Source organism: Psittacula echo, assembly GCF_963264785.1.
Source record: "Psittacula echo genome assembly, chromosome: 26".
NCBI lineage: Eukaryota > Metazoa > Chordata > Aves > Psittaciformes > Psittacidae > Psittacula > Psittacula echo.
The window spans coordinates 2,085,736-2,100,545 of NC_137761.1; the positions used below are offsets into that span (position 1 = coordinate 2,085,736).

A 14,810-nucleotide genomic window follows, 5' to 3' on the forward strand; every position below is an offset into this window, starting at 1 on the left:
CGGGCAGGGAGCTGTGGTGGCTGCTTCCCACCCCGTGCCACCGCGTCGGGGGTGCCCCATTGCAGGGATGCCGCGGTGCCCGTGGGCTGTCTCAGGTGCAGGGACCGGGCCGGTCTCACCCTCCCTTCCCTGTTGTTCCAGCCGGTGCCTACGTCGCTCTGACCCTCCTGGGCTCCCCCCCTCCATCCGTGGGGCTCCCCAGTTCCCAGCAGGACGTGAGCGTGGCCGGGGCTCCCCGCATCACCCCCGCCTGTCCCCCTCCGCCGCCTCCACCGCCGCTGCCTCCACCGCAGCGCATCACCGACCCCAAACCCCTGCAGGTACCAAACCCCTCCGTGCTCCCGCTGCCCGTGCCCTGCTCCGTGCGTGGGGCACGACGAAGGCAAAGCCCAGCGTGGCTCTTTGCATCCCTCCCAACGTGCAGGACCCCGAGGTCCAGAAGCACGCCACGCAGATCCTGCGCAACATGCTGCGGCAGGAGGAGGCAGAGCTGCAGGTACAGCGCCGCATGGGGCTCCTTTGGTGCTGGCCTGGCTCCCCGCGGCACAAGCCGGGCACGCTGCATCCCGCTGGCCCAGGAGCCGCGGTGGGATGGGCTGCATGGGGCTGTGTGAGTGTCGCGGTGTTGTCCCTTCCCGCAGCGCTTCTATGAGGCTTACAGCAGAAACCCGGCCGCAGCAGTGGAGGAGCAGATCGAGGGAGCCCGGCGGAGGGTGAGCCAGCTCCAGCTGAAGATCCTGCAGGAGACCGGTGCCTCCATGGTATGGGCCATCAATGGGGGTCCTGCCAGCTGCCTCGGAGCCTGGCTGCAGCGCGGGGAGGCCCCTCCGAGGTGGTGGGCACAGCTCGGGAGGCTGCTGTGGGGTGGGAGCTGCGGGCGCATCCATGGCCAGGGAATATCCGGCTGGTCCAGCACAGCTCCTGCCATTGCAGGATTCGGGGCGGCTCTGCAGTGACTCCGGCTCGGCTGGTTTCAAGGTGGTGGAAGGTGAGTTGTGGTGCTGCCTCCCACCATCCCCATGTCCCCGGCTCCGGAACTCACGGCTCGGTCTCTCCTCTGCTTCCAGGATGCCTCTCCCTGGACTCACAGGATGGGGACAGCGGGTTGGACTCTGGCACGGAGCGATTCCCATCCGTGAGCGAGGTGAGAGCAGGATCCGGAGCCATGGCAATGCTCCATCCCTGGCAGTGCTCAAGGACGGGGCTCGGAGCAAGCTGCTCTAATGGAAGGAGTCCCTGCCCGTGGCAGGGGGTTGGAGCTGGAGGAGCTTTAAGATCCCTTCCAACCCAAACCATTCCATGACTCTATCCCATGATTCTCCTGGAAGCGCTGATGGCTCTGTGCATCTTCAGGCCCCAGCGTCCCGCTTTTGCCATCACAGCGATCAGTTGTCACCTGAACAAACTGACTTGTGAGGCGCTCTCTGTATTCCTTGCCCTTGGAATGCTTCCCCTGCTGGGGTTGCCCCCCAAGTGAAGGCTGCCTCAGAGTTTCTTTTGGTCCTCAGCTTAAAGCCTCTCTGATGGCCCCTGGGGGGTTTGGTGGGTCCCAGGGCCTGTCCCCTTCATGCTGTCCCCTTCGTGCTGTCCCCTTCGTGCTGTCCCCTTCGTGCTGTCCCCTTCATGCTGTCCCCTTCGTGCTGTCCCCTTCATGCTGTCCCCTTCCTGCTATCCCCTTCATGCTGTCCCCTTCGTGCTGTCCCCTTCATGCTATCCCCTTCATGCTGTCCCCTTCATGCTATCCCCTTCATGCTGTCCCCTTCCTGCTGTCCCCTTCCTGCTGTCCCCTTCCTGCTATCCCCTTCATGCTGTCCCCTTCATGCTGTCCCCTTCATGCTATCCCCTTCATGCTGTCCCCTTCATGCTGTCCCCTTCATGCTATCCCCTTCATGCTGTCCCCTTCATGCTATCCCCTTCCTGCTATCCCCTTCATGCTATCCCCTTCCTGCTGTCCCCTTCATGCTGTCCCCTTCATGCTATCCCCTTCATGCTGTCCCCTTCATGCTGTCCCCTTCATGCTATCCCCTTCATGCTGTCCCCTTCGTGCTGTCCCCTTCATGCTGTCCCCTTCATGCTGTCCCCTTCCTGCTGTCCCCTTCCTGCTGTCCCCTTCGTGCTGTCCCCTTCGTGCTGTCCCCTTCCTGCTGTCCCCATGGCCCCTGCCTCCTGTCCCCCCGAGCAGGTCTCCCTGAACCGCAACTCGGTCCTGTCCGACCACGGCCTCGACAGCCCCAGGACGTCCCCGGTCATCACGGCCCGGCTCTTCCAGCACCACCGCCGCCAGGGCTCCGACACCGCTGGCCCCCCCCTCCCCGAGCAGGTGGGTTGGGAGCAGCCGGGGGCTCCCACAGTGGCTGCTGGACCCCACCAGACCTGGTCCAAGGCTCCCTTGGGTGCTGCAGGGAGGGCGAAGGTGCCCCCCCCCCCCCAGCTCCTGACTCTGGCCCCTGTCCCTGGCAGGGCTTGGACCGCACGGGACGCCCCCTCATCATCGGGCCGGAGGAGGATTGTGACCCCGGATACTTCAACAACGAGGTAATGGTGCCCAGAGCTTGCTGGGGGGGCTTTGTCCCTCTCCTTAGGGGACAGGGCTGTCACCATCACACAGCGGCCCTGCTTTGGTGGCATTTAGAAGCCCTCCATCCAGGCTGGTCCGAGGGAGGTGGGTGCTTGGGTGGGAAGTGGGAGCTGGGATCCGCGCCGGTGCTGAGCCGTGGGCCGGGCTCCTTTCCCTCCTGACTGGCTCTGTCTCCTCTGCTCCCAGTGCGACTCCCTCTTCCAGGACCTGGACAAGCTCAAATCCCGGCCGGCACATCTGGGGGTCTTCCTGCGCTACATCTTCTCCCAGGCAGACCCCAGCCCCCTGGTAAGGGACCCGCCAGCGCCACGGAGCAGGGCAGGGGGCACAGATGGAGCCATGTGTTTGGCACCGTTCTCCTTCATAGAACCATGGAATGGGCTGGGGTGGAAGGGAGCTGAAAGCTCCTCCAACCCCTGCCACAGGCAGGGACCCCTTCCACTGGGGCAGCTTGCTCCATGTCCAACCTGGCCTTGAGCACTGCCAGGGATGGGGCAGCCACAGCTCCTCCATTCAACCCATTCCAGTGTCCCACCACCCTCACAGGGAAGAACTTCCCGATATCCAACCTAAATCCCCCTTGTTTCAGTCTGAACCCATCACCCCTTGTCCTGTCACTGATGAAGGTCCCTCTCCAGCATCCTTGCAGCCCCTTCAGACCCTGGGAGCTGCTCTGAGCTCTCCACGCAGCTTCTCTTCTCCAGGCTGAGCAGCCCCAATGTTCCCAGCCTGGCTCCTATGGGAGCTGCTCCAGCCCCTGCTCATCCTTGTGGCCTCCTCTGCCCTTGCTCCAACAGCTCCATGTCCTTATGCTGAGGACCCCAGAGCTGCACCCAGTGCTGCAGGGGGGTCTCCCAGAGCAGAGCAGAGCAGAGGGGCAGGATCCCCTCCCTGCCCTGCTGCTCCCCTCCTGTTGATGCCGCCCAGCACAGGGGGGTTTGGGGCTGCTTTCCTCACTGCAGAGCTGCCTGCACCCGCCTGGTCTCTGCTGCCTGCTGCAGGCAGCTGCCAGCCGGTGCTTCCCACCCCCAGAGGGAAGCCCAGCGCAGGGTTGCGCTTCCTCCCCTTCCTCCAGGCGTGGCACGGGGGTGCTGCCCTCCCAGACCCCACAGCGTTTCCTGTTCCATGGCTCTGCTCTGAGCCTTCCTCCTGCCCACTTCCCAACCCTCCTCCTCCGCTGCCCCCCTCAGCTCTCCCTTCCTTGCAGCTCTTCTACTTGTGCACCGACGTTTGCCAGCAGACGGCAGCCAAGGAGTGCCGGGGCTTGGGGAAGGACATCTGGAACATCTTCCTGGACAGGAACGCGGTGAGGGCAGGGCTCAGCCGGGAGCCAGCACCGGATCCCTTGTGCCTGCTGGGGATCGGCCGGAAACCCGGCGCGCTCCAGCGTGCCCCTTGCACAGGGATGCTCTGAGGGCGGTTTTGGCACTGGCACCGCGCTGCTGCTGCTGCTGGTGCCTCTGGGTCGGTGCAGGCGGTTGCAGCAGGCATTGCACAACTGGGGCAGCCCTGGAGAGAGGGGCCCTGGGGGGGGGACAAGGCTTCAGGCCCTCCCCTTTGTGCTGCTGCATTGGAGGGAGCAGGATCCCATTGGGCTGCTCCAGAGGGGCATGGATTGGGTGCTGGGATGAGCTCTGGGTGCTGGGATGAGCGCTGGGTGCTGGGATGTGTTGGGTGCTGGGATGGGTGCTGGGTGCTGGGATGTGTTGGGTGCTGGGATGGATGCTGGGTGCTGGGATGAGCACTGGGTGCTGGATGATGAGCGCTGGGTGCTGGGATGAGCTCTGGGTGCTGGGATGTGCTGGGTGCTGGGTTGAGCACTGGGTGCTGGATGAGCACTGGGTGCTGGGATGAGCTCTGGGTGCTGGGATGTGCTGGGTGCTGGGTTGAGCACTGGGTGCTGGATGAGCACTGGGTGCTGGGATGAGCTCTGGGTGCTGGGATGTGCTGAGTACTGGGATGAGCACAGGGTGCTGGGATGTGCTGGGTGCTGGGATGAGCTCTGGGTGCTGGGATGTGCTGAGTGCTGGGATGAGCTCTGGGTGCTGGGATGTGCTGGGTGCTGGGATGAGCTCTGGGTGCTGGGATGTGCTGAGTGCTGGGATGAGCTCTGGGTGCTGGGATGTGCTGGGTGCTGGGATGAGCGCTGGGTGCTGGGTTGAGCACAGGGTGCTGGGATGAGCTCTGGGTGCTGGGATGTGCTGGGTGCTGGGATGTGCTGGGTGCTGGGATGTGCTGGGTGCTGGGATGAGCTCTGGGTGCTGGGATGAGCACAGGGTGCTGGGATGAGCACAGGGTGCTGGGATGAGCGCTGGGTACTGGGATGAGCACAGGGTGCTGGGATGTGCTGGGTGCTGGGATGAGCTCTGGGTGCTGGGATGAGCACAGGGTGCTGGGATGAGCACAGGGTGCTGGGATGAGCGCTGGGTGCTGGGATGAGCACAGGGTGCTGGGATGTGCTGGGTGCTGGGATGAGCTCTGGGTGCTGGGATGAGCACAGGGTGCTGGGATGTGCTGGGTGCTGGGATGAGCTCTGGGTGCTGGGATGAGCACAGGGTGCTGGGATGAGCGCTGGGTGCTGGGATGAGCGCTGGGTGCTGGGATGAGCTCTGGGTGCTGGGATGTGCTGGGTGCTGGGTTGAGCACAGGGTGCTGGGATGGGTGCTGGGTGCTCGCTGTGGGAGATGCCCAGCTCCCACCTCTGTGCTGCAGAGCTCGCCATGGGGCGATGGTGGGGGGGCACAGGGCACCCTCCCCACACTGCCCTGCGAGGGGAGCCCGGTGCTGAGCTCCGCTTGTGCCTTCCCTCCCCAGCCCCTCCGGGTCAAAGTGGCCGAGCAGCTCCTGGCTGAGATCGGTGAGTGAGCGGCCCCGCCGGCCCCTTCCCCTCCCAAGGGCTCTTCATTGGGATGCCAGGTCCGGATCCCAAGGGATTTCTGCAGCACTTGGCCCATGCCAAGGTTTGGGAATGGGGCTCTTGGGCTCTTCCCAGGGCTGTTGTTACAGGCAGGTGTCTGAGCCCCGGTGTGCGAACTGGAAACCAGTTAGCGAGGGGCTGGGCTCGCAGGGAGAGGCTCCGTGGTCTCCCTGCTGCCCCGCTCTGCCCAAGGGCCTGAGGCTGCCCGAATCCTGGAATGCTTGGGGTTGAAGGGACCTTAAAGCTCATCCAGCTCCAAGCCCTCCGTGGGCAGGGACAGCTTCCATAGGAGCAGCTTGCTCCAAGCCCCATCCAGAAGATCCCTTGTGCCCTTCCTTGCCTGCTGTGACACCGCTGCTCCTCTCCCATGCCAGAGACCCGGCTGCGGAATGGGGATGATGTCCGAGCCGCCCTCTTTGAAGCCCAGGAGATGGTGATGCCCGAGATCCAGGAGCAGATCCAGGACTACCGGTGGGTGCAGCAGCCCAGGAGCTCCACGGGCTCCTGCCCGTGTTGGTGGCCGGTGCCTGGGCTCATGGCCTTGCCCCTGACCCCCACAGAACCAAGCGCACCATGGGCCTGGGCAGTCTCTATGGGGAGAACGACCTCCTGGACCTGGATGGGGACCCCCAGAAGGAGCGGCAAGTGGCCGAGAAGCAGCTGGCGCAGTTGGGTGACATCCTGTGAGTGCTGGTGCCGCCCTGCCCTGCGCGTTGGGAAGCATCTCTCTGCTCGGATGCGGGGCGAGGGCGTTGGGAAGGGGCTTGGGCTCAACCTTGGCTCTGCTCCTTGATCCTGCCCCATCCCTGCTTCTGCCATGTGAGAGGTTGGAAGCAGGGTTTGGAGCAGGAGGAGGGAGGAGTGGAGGGTGCCCTGGAGAGGAGCCTGTTCCTAACAAGCTCTTCCATCCCTCCCCACCTCTCTCTTTCCAGGTCCAAGTATGAAGAGGATAGGAGGTGAGTGGCACCAGGGCACAGCGGGGGCACATCCCGATGTGCAACCCCATCCTTACAGCTCCTAGCTGGGGAGGCAAAAGGAGTCACAGGAGCATCCCCTTCCCGTGCCAGGCACATCCCTGTGGGCTCCTGGGTGGCCCTGGGGAAGGGTGGACACTGACCTCAGGGTGCCAGGGTGCTGGGTGCAGCCCCAGCTCACCCTCTCGAGCTGTTCTTGCCTTTCCTCCCTTCTCCCTTGCCCTGCATCCCTTGGGCATCCTCTCCTGCCTGGAATGGACCCTCTCTGCCCCCAGAGTCCCATGGGACATCCCAGCCTCCCCCATTGCTTGCAGAGCTGGATCTCCAGCCTCACGCTCTGCTCTCTTGCAGCTCCCCCATGGCCTTCGCCCTCAGCACCTACATGAACCACGCAGGCATCCGCAGCCGGGAGCCCCGGGCAGCCGGCGCCAGCGAGAAGGCTCCGTCCCTCCCGGACAAGGACAAGTGGCTTCCCTTCTTCCCCAAGGCCAAGAAGGTGGGAGCCTGCGCCTCGGCCAGGGGCTGCACTCGTGCTGCTGGGTCATGGAACCATGGAATGGGCTGGGGTGGAAGGGAGCTGAAAGCTCAGCTAAAGCCATGGCAGGGACCCTTCCACTGGAGCAGGATGCTCCAAGCCCCTGTGTCCAACCTGGCCTTGAGCACTGCCAGGGATGGGGCAGCCACAGCTTCTCCATTCAACCCATTCCAGTGTCCCACCACCCTCACAGGGAAGAACTTCCCGATATCCAACCTAAATCCCCCTTGTTTCAGTCTGAACCCATCGCCCCTTGTCCTATCACTGATGAAGAGTCCATCCCCAGCATCCTTGCAGCCCCCTTCAGACCCTGGGAGCTGCTCTGAGCTCTCCACGCAGCTTCTCTTCTCCAGGCTGAGCAGCCCCAATGTTCCCAGCCTGGCTCCTATGGGAGCTGCTCCAGCCCCTGCTCATCCTCGTGGCCTCCTCTGCCCTTGCTCCAACAGCTCCATGTCCTCATGCTGAGGACCCCAGAACTGCACCCAGTGCTGCAGGGGGGTGGGAACTCCTGAAGCAGCCCAGGGAGGGGTTCTGCAGAGATCCCCATCTCCCCCCATGTCTCAGAGAGCTGCTTAATGCCAGAGCCAGATCCCAGCCCCATCCTTTCCCAAGTGGTTGCAGCGCGGCGAAGGTTGGGGACACCCTTGGTGCCCCCCATGGTGTTTATCAGTGTTCCCCTGGGGGGTCCCAGCAGAGCAGCAGCACGAAGAAGGACAAGGATGCCATGGAAGACAAGAAGCGCAACCCCATCCTCAAGTACATTGGGAAGCCCAAAATCAGCTCCCAGAGCAGTGAGTACTGGGGCCTCCTGGGGTGCTGCACCCACAGCTCCTCTGCTGCCTGGAGGAGCAGCAGCGTGCCCAGGGCACCTAGGAACCCTTCTCAACCCTCTGTGCTCCCACGTGGCTCTGAGGGGAGAGGGACGGGAGCAGAACCGAGCTCTCCCCACAGATTGAGAGGTTAGGGGCTGCTGACAGCGTCTTAAAAGGGCCGCAGCTCCAGGGGGTTGAGGTAGAATCAGAGAAGGTGGACTCACGGAATCAATCCGGTTGGAAAAGAGCTTTAAGCTCATCCAGTCCAACTGTTCCCCAGCACTAAGCCATGGCGCTGAAGGGCTCATCTATGGTCCTATGAGGTGGTGGAGAGCAAGTTCGTGCCTGTGTGTGTGTGTACACACGTGTGTGCCCCCCTTCCTCCTCCCCTTCTGCTTTCAGTTCTCATGCATTGGCTCACCCATCCCCTCTTTGCCTCCTTCGTTGCCAAGGTGCGGGGTTGAGTTGACATCTCATTTTTGTTTTTCCCTTCCAGCATTTCATGTCCCTTTGTCCCCTGTTGAAGGTAAAAGGCCTCTTCTTTTGTTTGCCCTTCACCTCATATGCTTAGTTTTATTTTATGCCCCTGCCCCGAGCTACCCCAGTGTTGTTGCACCGGGTGTTGGATGGGCTCAGGCTCAGGGCTGAGCATCGGCATCCCGGCTGCCTGCTCAGCCCATCTCCCCATGGAGGCTGCAATGCCCTCAGTGACGGTCACCAGGGCTTGGCCACGGGGTGGGCAGCAGCACCAGCATCTCCTCCCGGCCCCATCTCACTGCTGTTCCCTCCTTGCTCTGGCGCCAGCAGTCAAACCCGGCAATGTGAGGAACATCATCCAGCACTTTGAGAACAACCAGCACTGCGAGAGCCAGGAGCCCGGCTCCCAGCGCCTCTCCACCGGCAGCTTCCCTGAGGACCTGCTGGAGTCGGACAGGTGGGACATGGGCACAGTGAGGAGCAGCGGCTTTGCAGGGCTGTCCCTGCTTGTTCCTCGCCTTAGAATCATGGAATTGGGTTGGAAGGGACCTTAAAGCTCCTCCAGCTCCAACCCCTACCACGGGCAGGGACCCCTTCCACTGGAGCAGGATGCTCCAAGCCCCTGTGTCCATCCCTATGGGGCATTCACGGCCTCCTTGGGCTTTGTCTCCCCCCTGCAGCTCCCGCACTGAGGTCAAGCTGGGCCGCTCCGAGAGCTTGAAAGGTCGGGAAGAGATGAAGAAATCCCGGAAGGTGGAAAACGTGCCTCGGTCCCGCAGCGACGTGGACATGGACGCGGCGGCCGAGGCCACCAGGCTCCACCAGTCAGCATCATCCTCTGCTTCCAGCTTGTCCACAAGGTGGGAGGCACCATCCCAGCCTCAGGAAGGGCAGAGCTGGGGTCCTCTGCAGGTGTTGGCTGCAAAGAGGAGCTGGGATGGGCAGGACTTGGAAAGCTGAACCCCTTGGGGAAGCTTTTGCTAAGCCTGTGGGTCAAGGGCAGGCCCAGCTGTGCAGAGCAGGGTCTCCCTGCCCCTGGCTGACATTTTCCAAGGAAGAGCGGAGAGAATTGGGCTTTAATTCCCATTTGTGTCCCAAAGCCCTCTCGCAGCCGTGGCACCAGCCCCGGATGTGCCGGGCCTTAGGGAAGCGCTGCTGGGTGCTGCCCCATGGGCAGGAGAGGGGCCGGGATGCCGGGACATGAGGGTGACTTCTCCCAATCCCTCCCCAGGTCGCTGGAAAATCCCACCCCTCCGTACACGCCGAAGCTGGGGCGCAGGTGAGTGGCCCAGCCTTGCTCTCTGTGTCTGTACCGCGCCGGGGCCACGGGGCCAGCTTTCCTTCAGAGCAGGAGGTCACTGTAGGGGTGCGCTGGGGCTGTGCCCCCCACTTTGGGGCTCCCAAACGAGGATCCCATCTGTCCCTTCCTAGCTTGGCCCTGCCCGTCAGTGAGCCCTGACAGAGCACAAGGGGAGGCAGCGCCCCCGGGGGAGTCCCCTCTTAGTTCTCCATCCTCCTGGGGCGAGGGGGCAGCTCTGTTCCCTTGTGTCTCCCGCAGGAGCTAAAAGGACCCATGTAGATGGCTGCTGGGGGACCTAGTCTGTTAGCTCAAGAGTCAGAGGCTCTGTACTTCTTGTGCTGAAGGCCCCGGGTTCAAGCCGAAAATAGGGCCCAGGTAGATATTGGCTGTGCTGGGAGCTGCGGGGTTGGGCTGGCTGGACATGGGTGGCTGCAGGGGGCTCCCACCGCCGCCTTTCCCCCCCCCCAGGAGCATCGAGTCCCCCAACCTGGGCTTCGGCGTGGATCCCTTCCTGCCTCACCTCCTGGAGGACGAGCAGGGGCAGCTCTCGGACCTGGAGCCCGAGCTGGACACCCAGAACTGGCAGCACTCAGTCAGCAGGGACCTGGTGGCCAACCTGCCCCAGAAGGAGATCGACCGGCAAGAGGTCATCAATGGTGAGGAGGCACCGGGCACCCCGGGGACATGAGGGGCACCCCGGGGACATGAGGGGCACCCCGGGGACATGAGGGGCACCCCAGGGACATGAGGGAAACCCCAGAGACACGAGGGACACCCCAAGGACATGAAGGGCACCCCAAGGACACGAGGGGCACCCTGGGGACACGAGGGGCACCCCAGAGACACGAGGGGCACCCCAAGGACATGAGGGAAACCCCAGAGACACGAGGGACACCCCAAGGACATGAAGGGCACCCCAAGGACACGAGGGACACCCCGGGGACACAAAGGGCACCCTGGGGACAGGAGGGGCCCTTCTCCACCCCTGTGCCTTTCGCACAGAGCTCTTTGCCACCGAAGGGTCTCACCTCCGCATCCTCCGGGTCCTCGACCTCCTCTTCTACCAGCGGATGAAGAAGGAGAGCCTGCTGTCCCGGGAGGAGCTGGCGCTGCTCTTCCCCAACCTCCCTGACCTCATAGAAATCCACAGTAAGCCTCTTCCCGTTGGATTGTGCTCTGCCCTGGAAACATCCCCTGTGCCGTGCTGATGGCATGGCGTCATCTCGCTGCTCCAGTCTTTCCGTTCCCTCTCCTGGGAGCTCTCCAGAGCCTGTTTTTCCCAGGCTGTGCCAATGCCTGTGCCTGGGATGCCTGGTCAGCACCAGCCCTTGGTGTAGCCCTTCCAGGACGTGCTTTTGGTGTCGCACTCCCTGACGTGCAGCAATTACAGCCCAGCAGGCTCTCAGCTCCTCCTGCTCCTGCCCAAGAGCTGGCAGGGACCCTGTGGGGCAGGCAGCTCGGGGGGGGCTCGCACTGCTGGCCCTGGCCCCTTGTCCATGGGAGTCCTGTCTGTCCCCCATCCTCGTGCAGATTCTCTCTCTGAATCCATGAAGAAGCTCCGGGAAGAAGGACCAATCATCAAGGAAATCGGGGATCTCATGCTGTCTCGGGTGAGGGCGCAGGGGTGCCGGAGCCCCTCTGGCACGGAGGGGGTGACCCCACGCTGTCCCCTGGCTGTGCTTGGAGCTGAGGGACATGGGGGGCTCAGGGCCAAGCCTGGGGGTGCCTGAGCCCCGTTTTCCCCTGTCCCCCCCCCCCCCCAGTTTGACGGCCTGGCCAAAGAGGAGATCCAGCAGGTCGCTGCTGACTTCTGCTCCTACCAATCCATTGCCCTGGAGCTCATCAAAACCAAGCAGCGCAAGGAGACCCGCTTCCAGATCTTCATGCAGGTTCGTCCTTGTCCTGGTGCTCCCCTGGCATCCCCTGATCCCACCTCGAGGCTTCCACCCTCTTCCCTCCACCGCAGGAAGCAGAAAGCAACCCCCAGTGCCGGCGCCTGCAGCTCAAGGACTTGATCATCTCGGAAATGCAGCGTCTGACCAAGTACCCGCTGCTGCTGGAGAACATCATCAAGCACAGCGAGGGTAGGGGCTGGGGGCACGCAGGGCTGCTCCCCACGCTGCTCAGCGCCGTGCTCCCATCTCCAGCCCATCCGCGGCTGGAGGGAGATGAGCACGCTCTGCTGGAGGGCTCCTGCCTCTCTGTTGCCATCCAGAGCAAAGGGTGGTGGGGAGGGACCTGGTGCCTTCCCAGCAGGAAGAGCCAGGGCAGGGGAGTGCTGGGGGTGGGAAACATAGAATCACAGAACAGTCAGGGTTGGAAAGGACCTTCAGATCATCCAGTTCCAACCCCCTGCCATGGGCAGGGACACCTCACACTAAACCATGGCACCCAAGGCTCTGTCCAACCTGGCCTTGAACACCGCCAGGGATGGAGCATTCACAACCTCCCTGGGCAACCCATTCCAGTGCCTCAGCACCCTCACAGTAAAGAATTTCTGCCTTAGATCCAATCTAAACTTCCCCTGTTTCAGTTTGAACCCGTTACCCCTTGTCCTGTCACTACAGTCCCTGATGAAGAGTCCATCCCCAGCATCCTTGTAGCCCCCTTCAGACACTGGAAGCTGCTCTGAGGTCTCCACGCAGCTTCTCTTCTCCAGGCTGAACAGCCCCAACTTTCTCAGCCTGGCTCCTATGGGAGCTGCTCCAGCCCCTGCTCATCCTCGTGGCCTCCTCTGGACTTGTTCCAACAGTTCCATGTCCTTTTGATGTTGAGGACACCAGAACTGCACACAATGCTCCAAGTGAGGCCTCACGAGAGCAGAGCAGAGGGGCAGGATCACCTCCTTCGCCCTGCTGGTCACGCTCCTCTTGATGCAGCCCAGGATACGGTTGCTTTCTGGGCTGCGAGCACACACTGCAGCCGCCTCATGTTCATTTTCTCATTGACCAACACCCCCAAGTCCTTCTCCTTGGGCTGCTCTTCTCCGTCGGGAGCTGTGGGCTTGCACCGTTCTGTGCCTGCATCCCGGGCACGAGCCGTGGCGGTGGGACGGGGACAGCGCCGTGGCTGCGTGGTGCTGAGCCGCTGTCCCCTGTGTGCCACGGCAGCGGGCACCTCGGAGCACGAGAAGCTGTGCCGAGCCCGGGACCAGTGCCGGGACATCCTGCGGCACGTGAATGAGGCCGTGAAGCGAGCGGAGAACCGGCACCGCCTGGAGGGCTACCAGAAGCGCCTGGATGCCAGCTCGCTGGAGAGGACCAGCAACCCCCTGGCTGCTGAGTTCAAGGTAGCCCCCGGGTCTCTGCAGCACCCACGGGGCTGGGGGGGGGCCCCCGCGCATCCCAGCCCATGCTCAGCTCCAGCCGTGGCTTCCCGCAGAGCCTGGACCTCACCTCCCGGCGCATGATCCATGAGGGGCCGCTCAGCTGGCGCGTCAGCAAGGACAAGACTGTGGGTATGGAGCGCGTCCCGTGGGGCTCTGAGCGCGGGTCTGGGGTGCTCGGTGCGGGGGGGATGTGGAGCAAGGGCAGAGGAGGCCACGAGGATGAGCAGGGGCTGGAGCAGCTCCCATAGGAGCCGGGCTGGGAACATTGGGGCTGCTCAGCCTGGAGAAGAGAAGCTGCGTGGAGAGCTCAGAGCAGCTCCCAGGGTCTGAAGGGGGGTACAAGGATGCTGGAGGGGGACTTTCATCACTGACAGGACAAGGGGTGATGGGTTCAGACTGGAACAGGGGGATTTAGGTTGGATATTGGGAAGTTCTTCCCTGTGAGGGTGGTGGGACACTGGAATGGGTTGAATGGAGAAGCTGTGGCTGCCCCGTCCCTGGCAGTGCTTGATCTTTAAGGTCCTTTCCAACCCAAACCATTCCATGAGTCTATGAACCATCCCCATCTCCCGGCCCCAGCAGCTCCTGCATCCTCAGCTCCCCCAGGACACGGGCACTTCACCTCCAGCCCGGTAGCATTACAGGGACTCCCTTAGCCCCCCTTTGCTGGATCCCTGGGGCCATCATCCCTCTTGGCTGCAAGGCAGGAGGTTCCTTGGTTGAGCCTTATCTCCTCTCCCACCCCAGACCTGCACGTGCTGCTCCTCGAGGACCTCTTGGTGCTGCTGCAGAAACAGGATGAGAAGCTGGTGCTCAAGTGCCACAGCAAGACAGCGCTGGGCTCCTCGGACAACAAGCAGACCTTCAGCCCCGTCCTCAAGCTCAACTCCGTGCTCATCCGCTCCGTGGCCACAGGTCGGACCAAGGGGAAGGCAATGGGGACCCTGTGTCCCGTGACCGCGTGGGTCGGGGTGAAGCCCGTGCCCCGTTCTGACCTCCCTCGTCGCACAGATAAACGAGCCCTCTTCATCATCTGCACCTCCGAGCTGGGACCCCAGATCTATGAGCTGGTGGCACTGACGTCCTCCGAGAAGAACACGTGAGGAGCATGGGGATGGGGCTCCGGGGGGGGGGGCAGGAGCTCCCCGGGGAGCTGACGAGGGGCTCTGGGCCGTGCAGGTGGATGGAGCTGCTGGAGGAGGCGGTGCAGAGTGCCACCAGGAACGCCACCTTCCCCCCCAAGCGCCGCACGCCGGAGCCCACCCGTGCCGCAGCCTCGGGGTGAGCCGGAGGGGGCACACGATGGGCACCGGGCTCTTGCCTGCTGCCTGGGGGGCTCCAGTGGTGCCAGCCCCCGGCTCCTGCCTCTCTCCTCATGCGCCGTCTCCATCCTCATCCTCGCAGCCTGGTGTTGCAGGACCCCGATGTCTCCCCCATCCTGTCCCGAGGCTCTGGAGCAGAGGCAGGGGATTGCTCCTCAGGTGAGAGCTGCCCCAGCCCTGCCCGTCGCGGGGAGGCAGGACGTGGGTCTCACCTCTCCCCTGCTCCTGCAGCAGACATCAGTGCCCCCGCGCTGCTGGGCAGGGAGAAGGCCCCCGAGGAGCCGCTGAGCAGCGAGGTGGAGGAAGGGGAGGAGGAGCTGCCCGCAGCCCCCCTGCCCACAGGGGCTGCCGTGCAGGTGCCTGACCCCCGCCCAGCCGAGCAGATGGGGCCCCCCATGTGTCTGCTGCTCCCGGGGCCTGTCAGTGCAGAGGGACTGGCAGAGGCAGCGCTGGAGGATGGTGAGTGCCATGGAGACCCCTCCTCCTTCTCTTCCTCCTCCTCTTTCTCTTCCTTCTTCTCTTCCTCCTCCTCCTCCTTCTCTTCCTCCTCCTCTTTCTCTTCCTTCT

General features: G+C 63.4%; 1 protein-coding gene across 1 annotated transcript in view; it reads left to right on the forward strand.

Annotated features, from left to right (window-relative positions):
- The window catches only part of ARHGEF11 (Rho guanine nucleotide exchange factor 11), a 27,377-nt gene that overhangs the window by 9,694 nt on the left and 2,873 nt on the right, over nt 1-14,810 (forward strand). Inside the window, exons 6-36 of the mRNA XM_080635041.1 lie at nt 142-320; nt 425-496; nt 642-761; nt 934-988; nt 1,068-1,144; nt 2,183-2,320; nt 2,461-2,535; nt 2,765-2,866; nt 3,786-3,884; nt 5,393-5,435; nt 5,870-5,966; nt 6,056-6,178; nt 6,428-6,451; nt 6,821-6,965; nt 7,699-7,795; nt 8,313-8,342; nt 8,621-8,750; nt 8,974-9,153; nt 9,525-9,572; nt 10,062-10,249; nt 10,596-10,742; nt 11,124-11,203; nt 11,357-11,482; nt 11,560-11,677; nt 12,704-12,882; nt 12,975-13,050; nt 13,669-13,836; nt 13,933-14,020; nt 14,101-14,202; nt 14,326-14,402; nt 14,475-14,702. Coding sequence (XP_080491167.1) covers nt 142-320; nt 425-496; nt 642-761; nt 934-988; nt 1,068-1,144; nt 2,183-2,320; nt 2,461-2,535; nt 2,765-2,866; nt 3,786-3,884; nt 5,393-5,435; nt 5,870-5,966; nt 6,056-6,178; nt 6,428-6,451; nt 6,821-6,965; nt 7,699-7,795; nt 8,313-8,342; nt 8,621-8,750; nt 8,974-9,153; nt 9,525-9,572; nt 10,062-10,249; nt 10,596-10,742; nt 11,124-11,203; nt 11,357-11,482; nt 11,560-11,677; nt 12,704-12,882; nt 12,975-13,050; nt 13,669-13,836; nt 13,933-14,020; nt 14,101-14,202; nt 14,326-14,402; nt 14,475-14,702 — 3,411 coding nt within the window. The remainder of the gene's footprint in view (nt 1-141; nt 321-424; nt 497-641; nt 762-933; nt 989-1,067; nt 1,145-2,182; nt 2,321-2,460; nt 2,536-2,764; nt 2,867-3,785; nt 3,885-5,392; nt 5,436-5,869; nt 5,967-6,055; nt 6,179-6,427; nt 6,452-6,820; nt 6,966-7,698; nt 7,796-8,312; nt 8,343-8,620; nt 8,751-8,973; nt 9,154-9,524; nt 9,573-10,061; nt 10,250-10,595; nt 10,743-11,123; nt 11,204-11,356; nt 11,483-11,559; nt 11,678-12,703; nt 12,883-12,974; nt 13,051-13,668; nt 13,837-13,932; nt 14,021-14,100; nt 14,203-14,325; nt 14,403-14,474; nt 14,703-14,810) is intronic.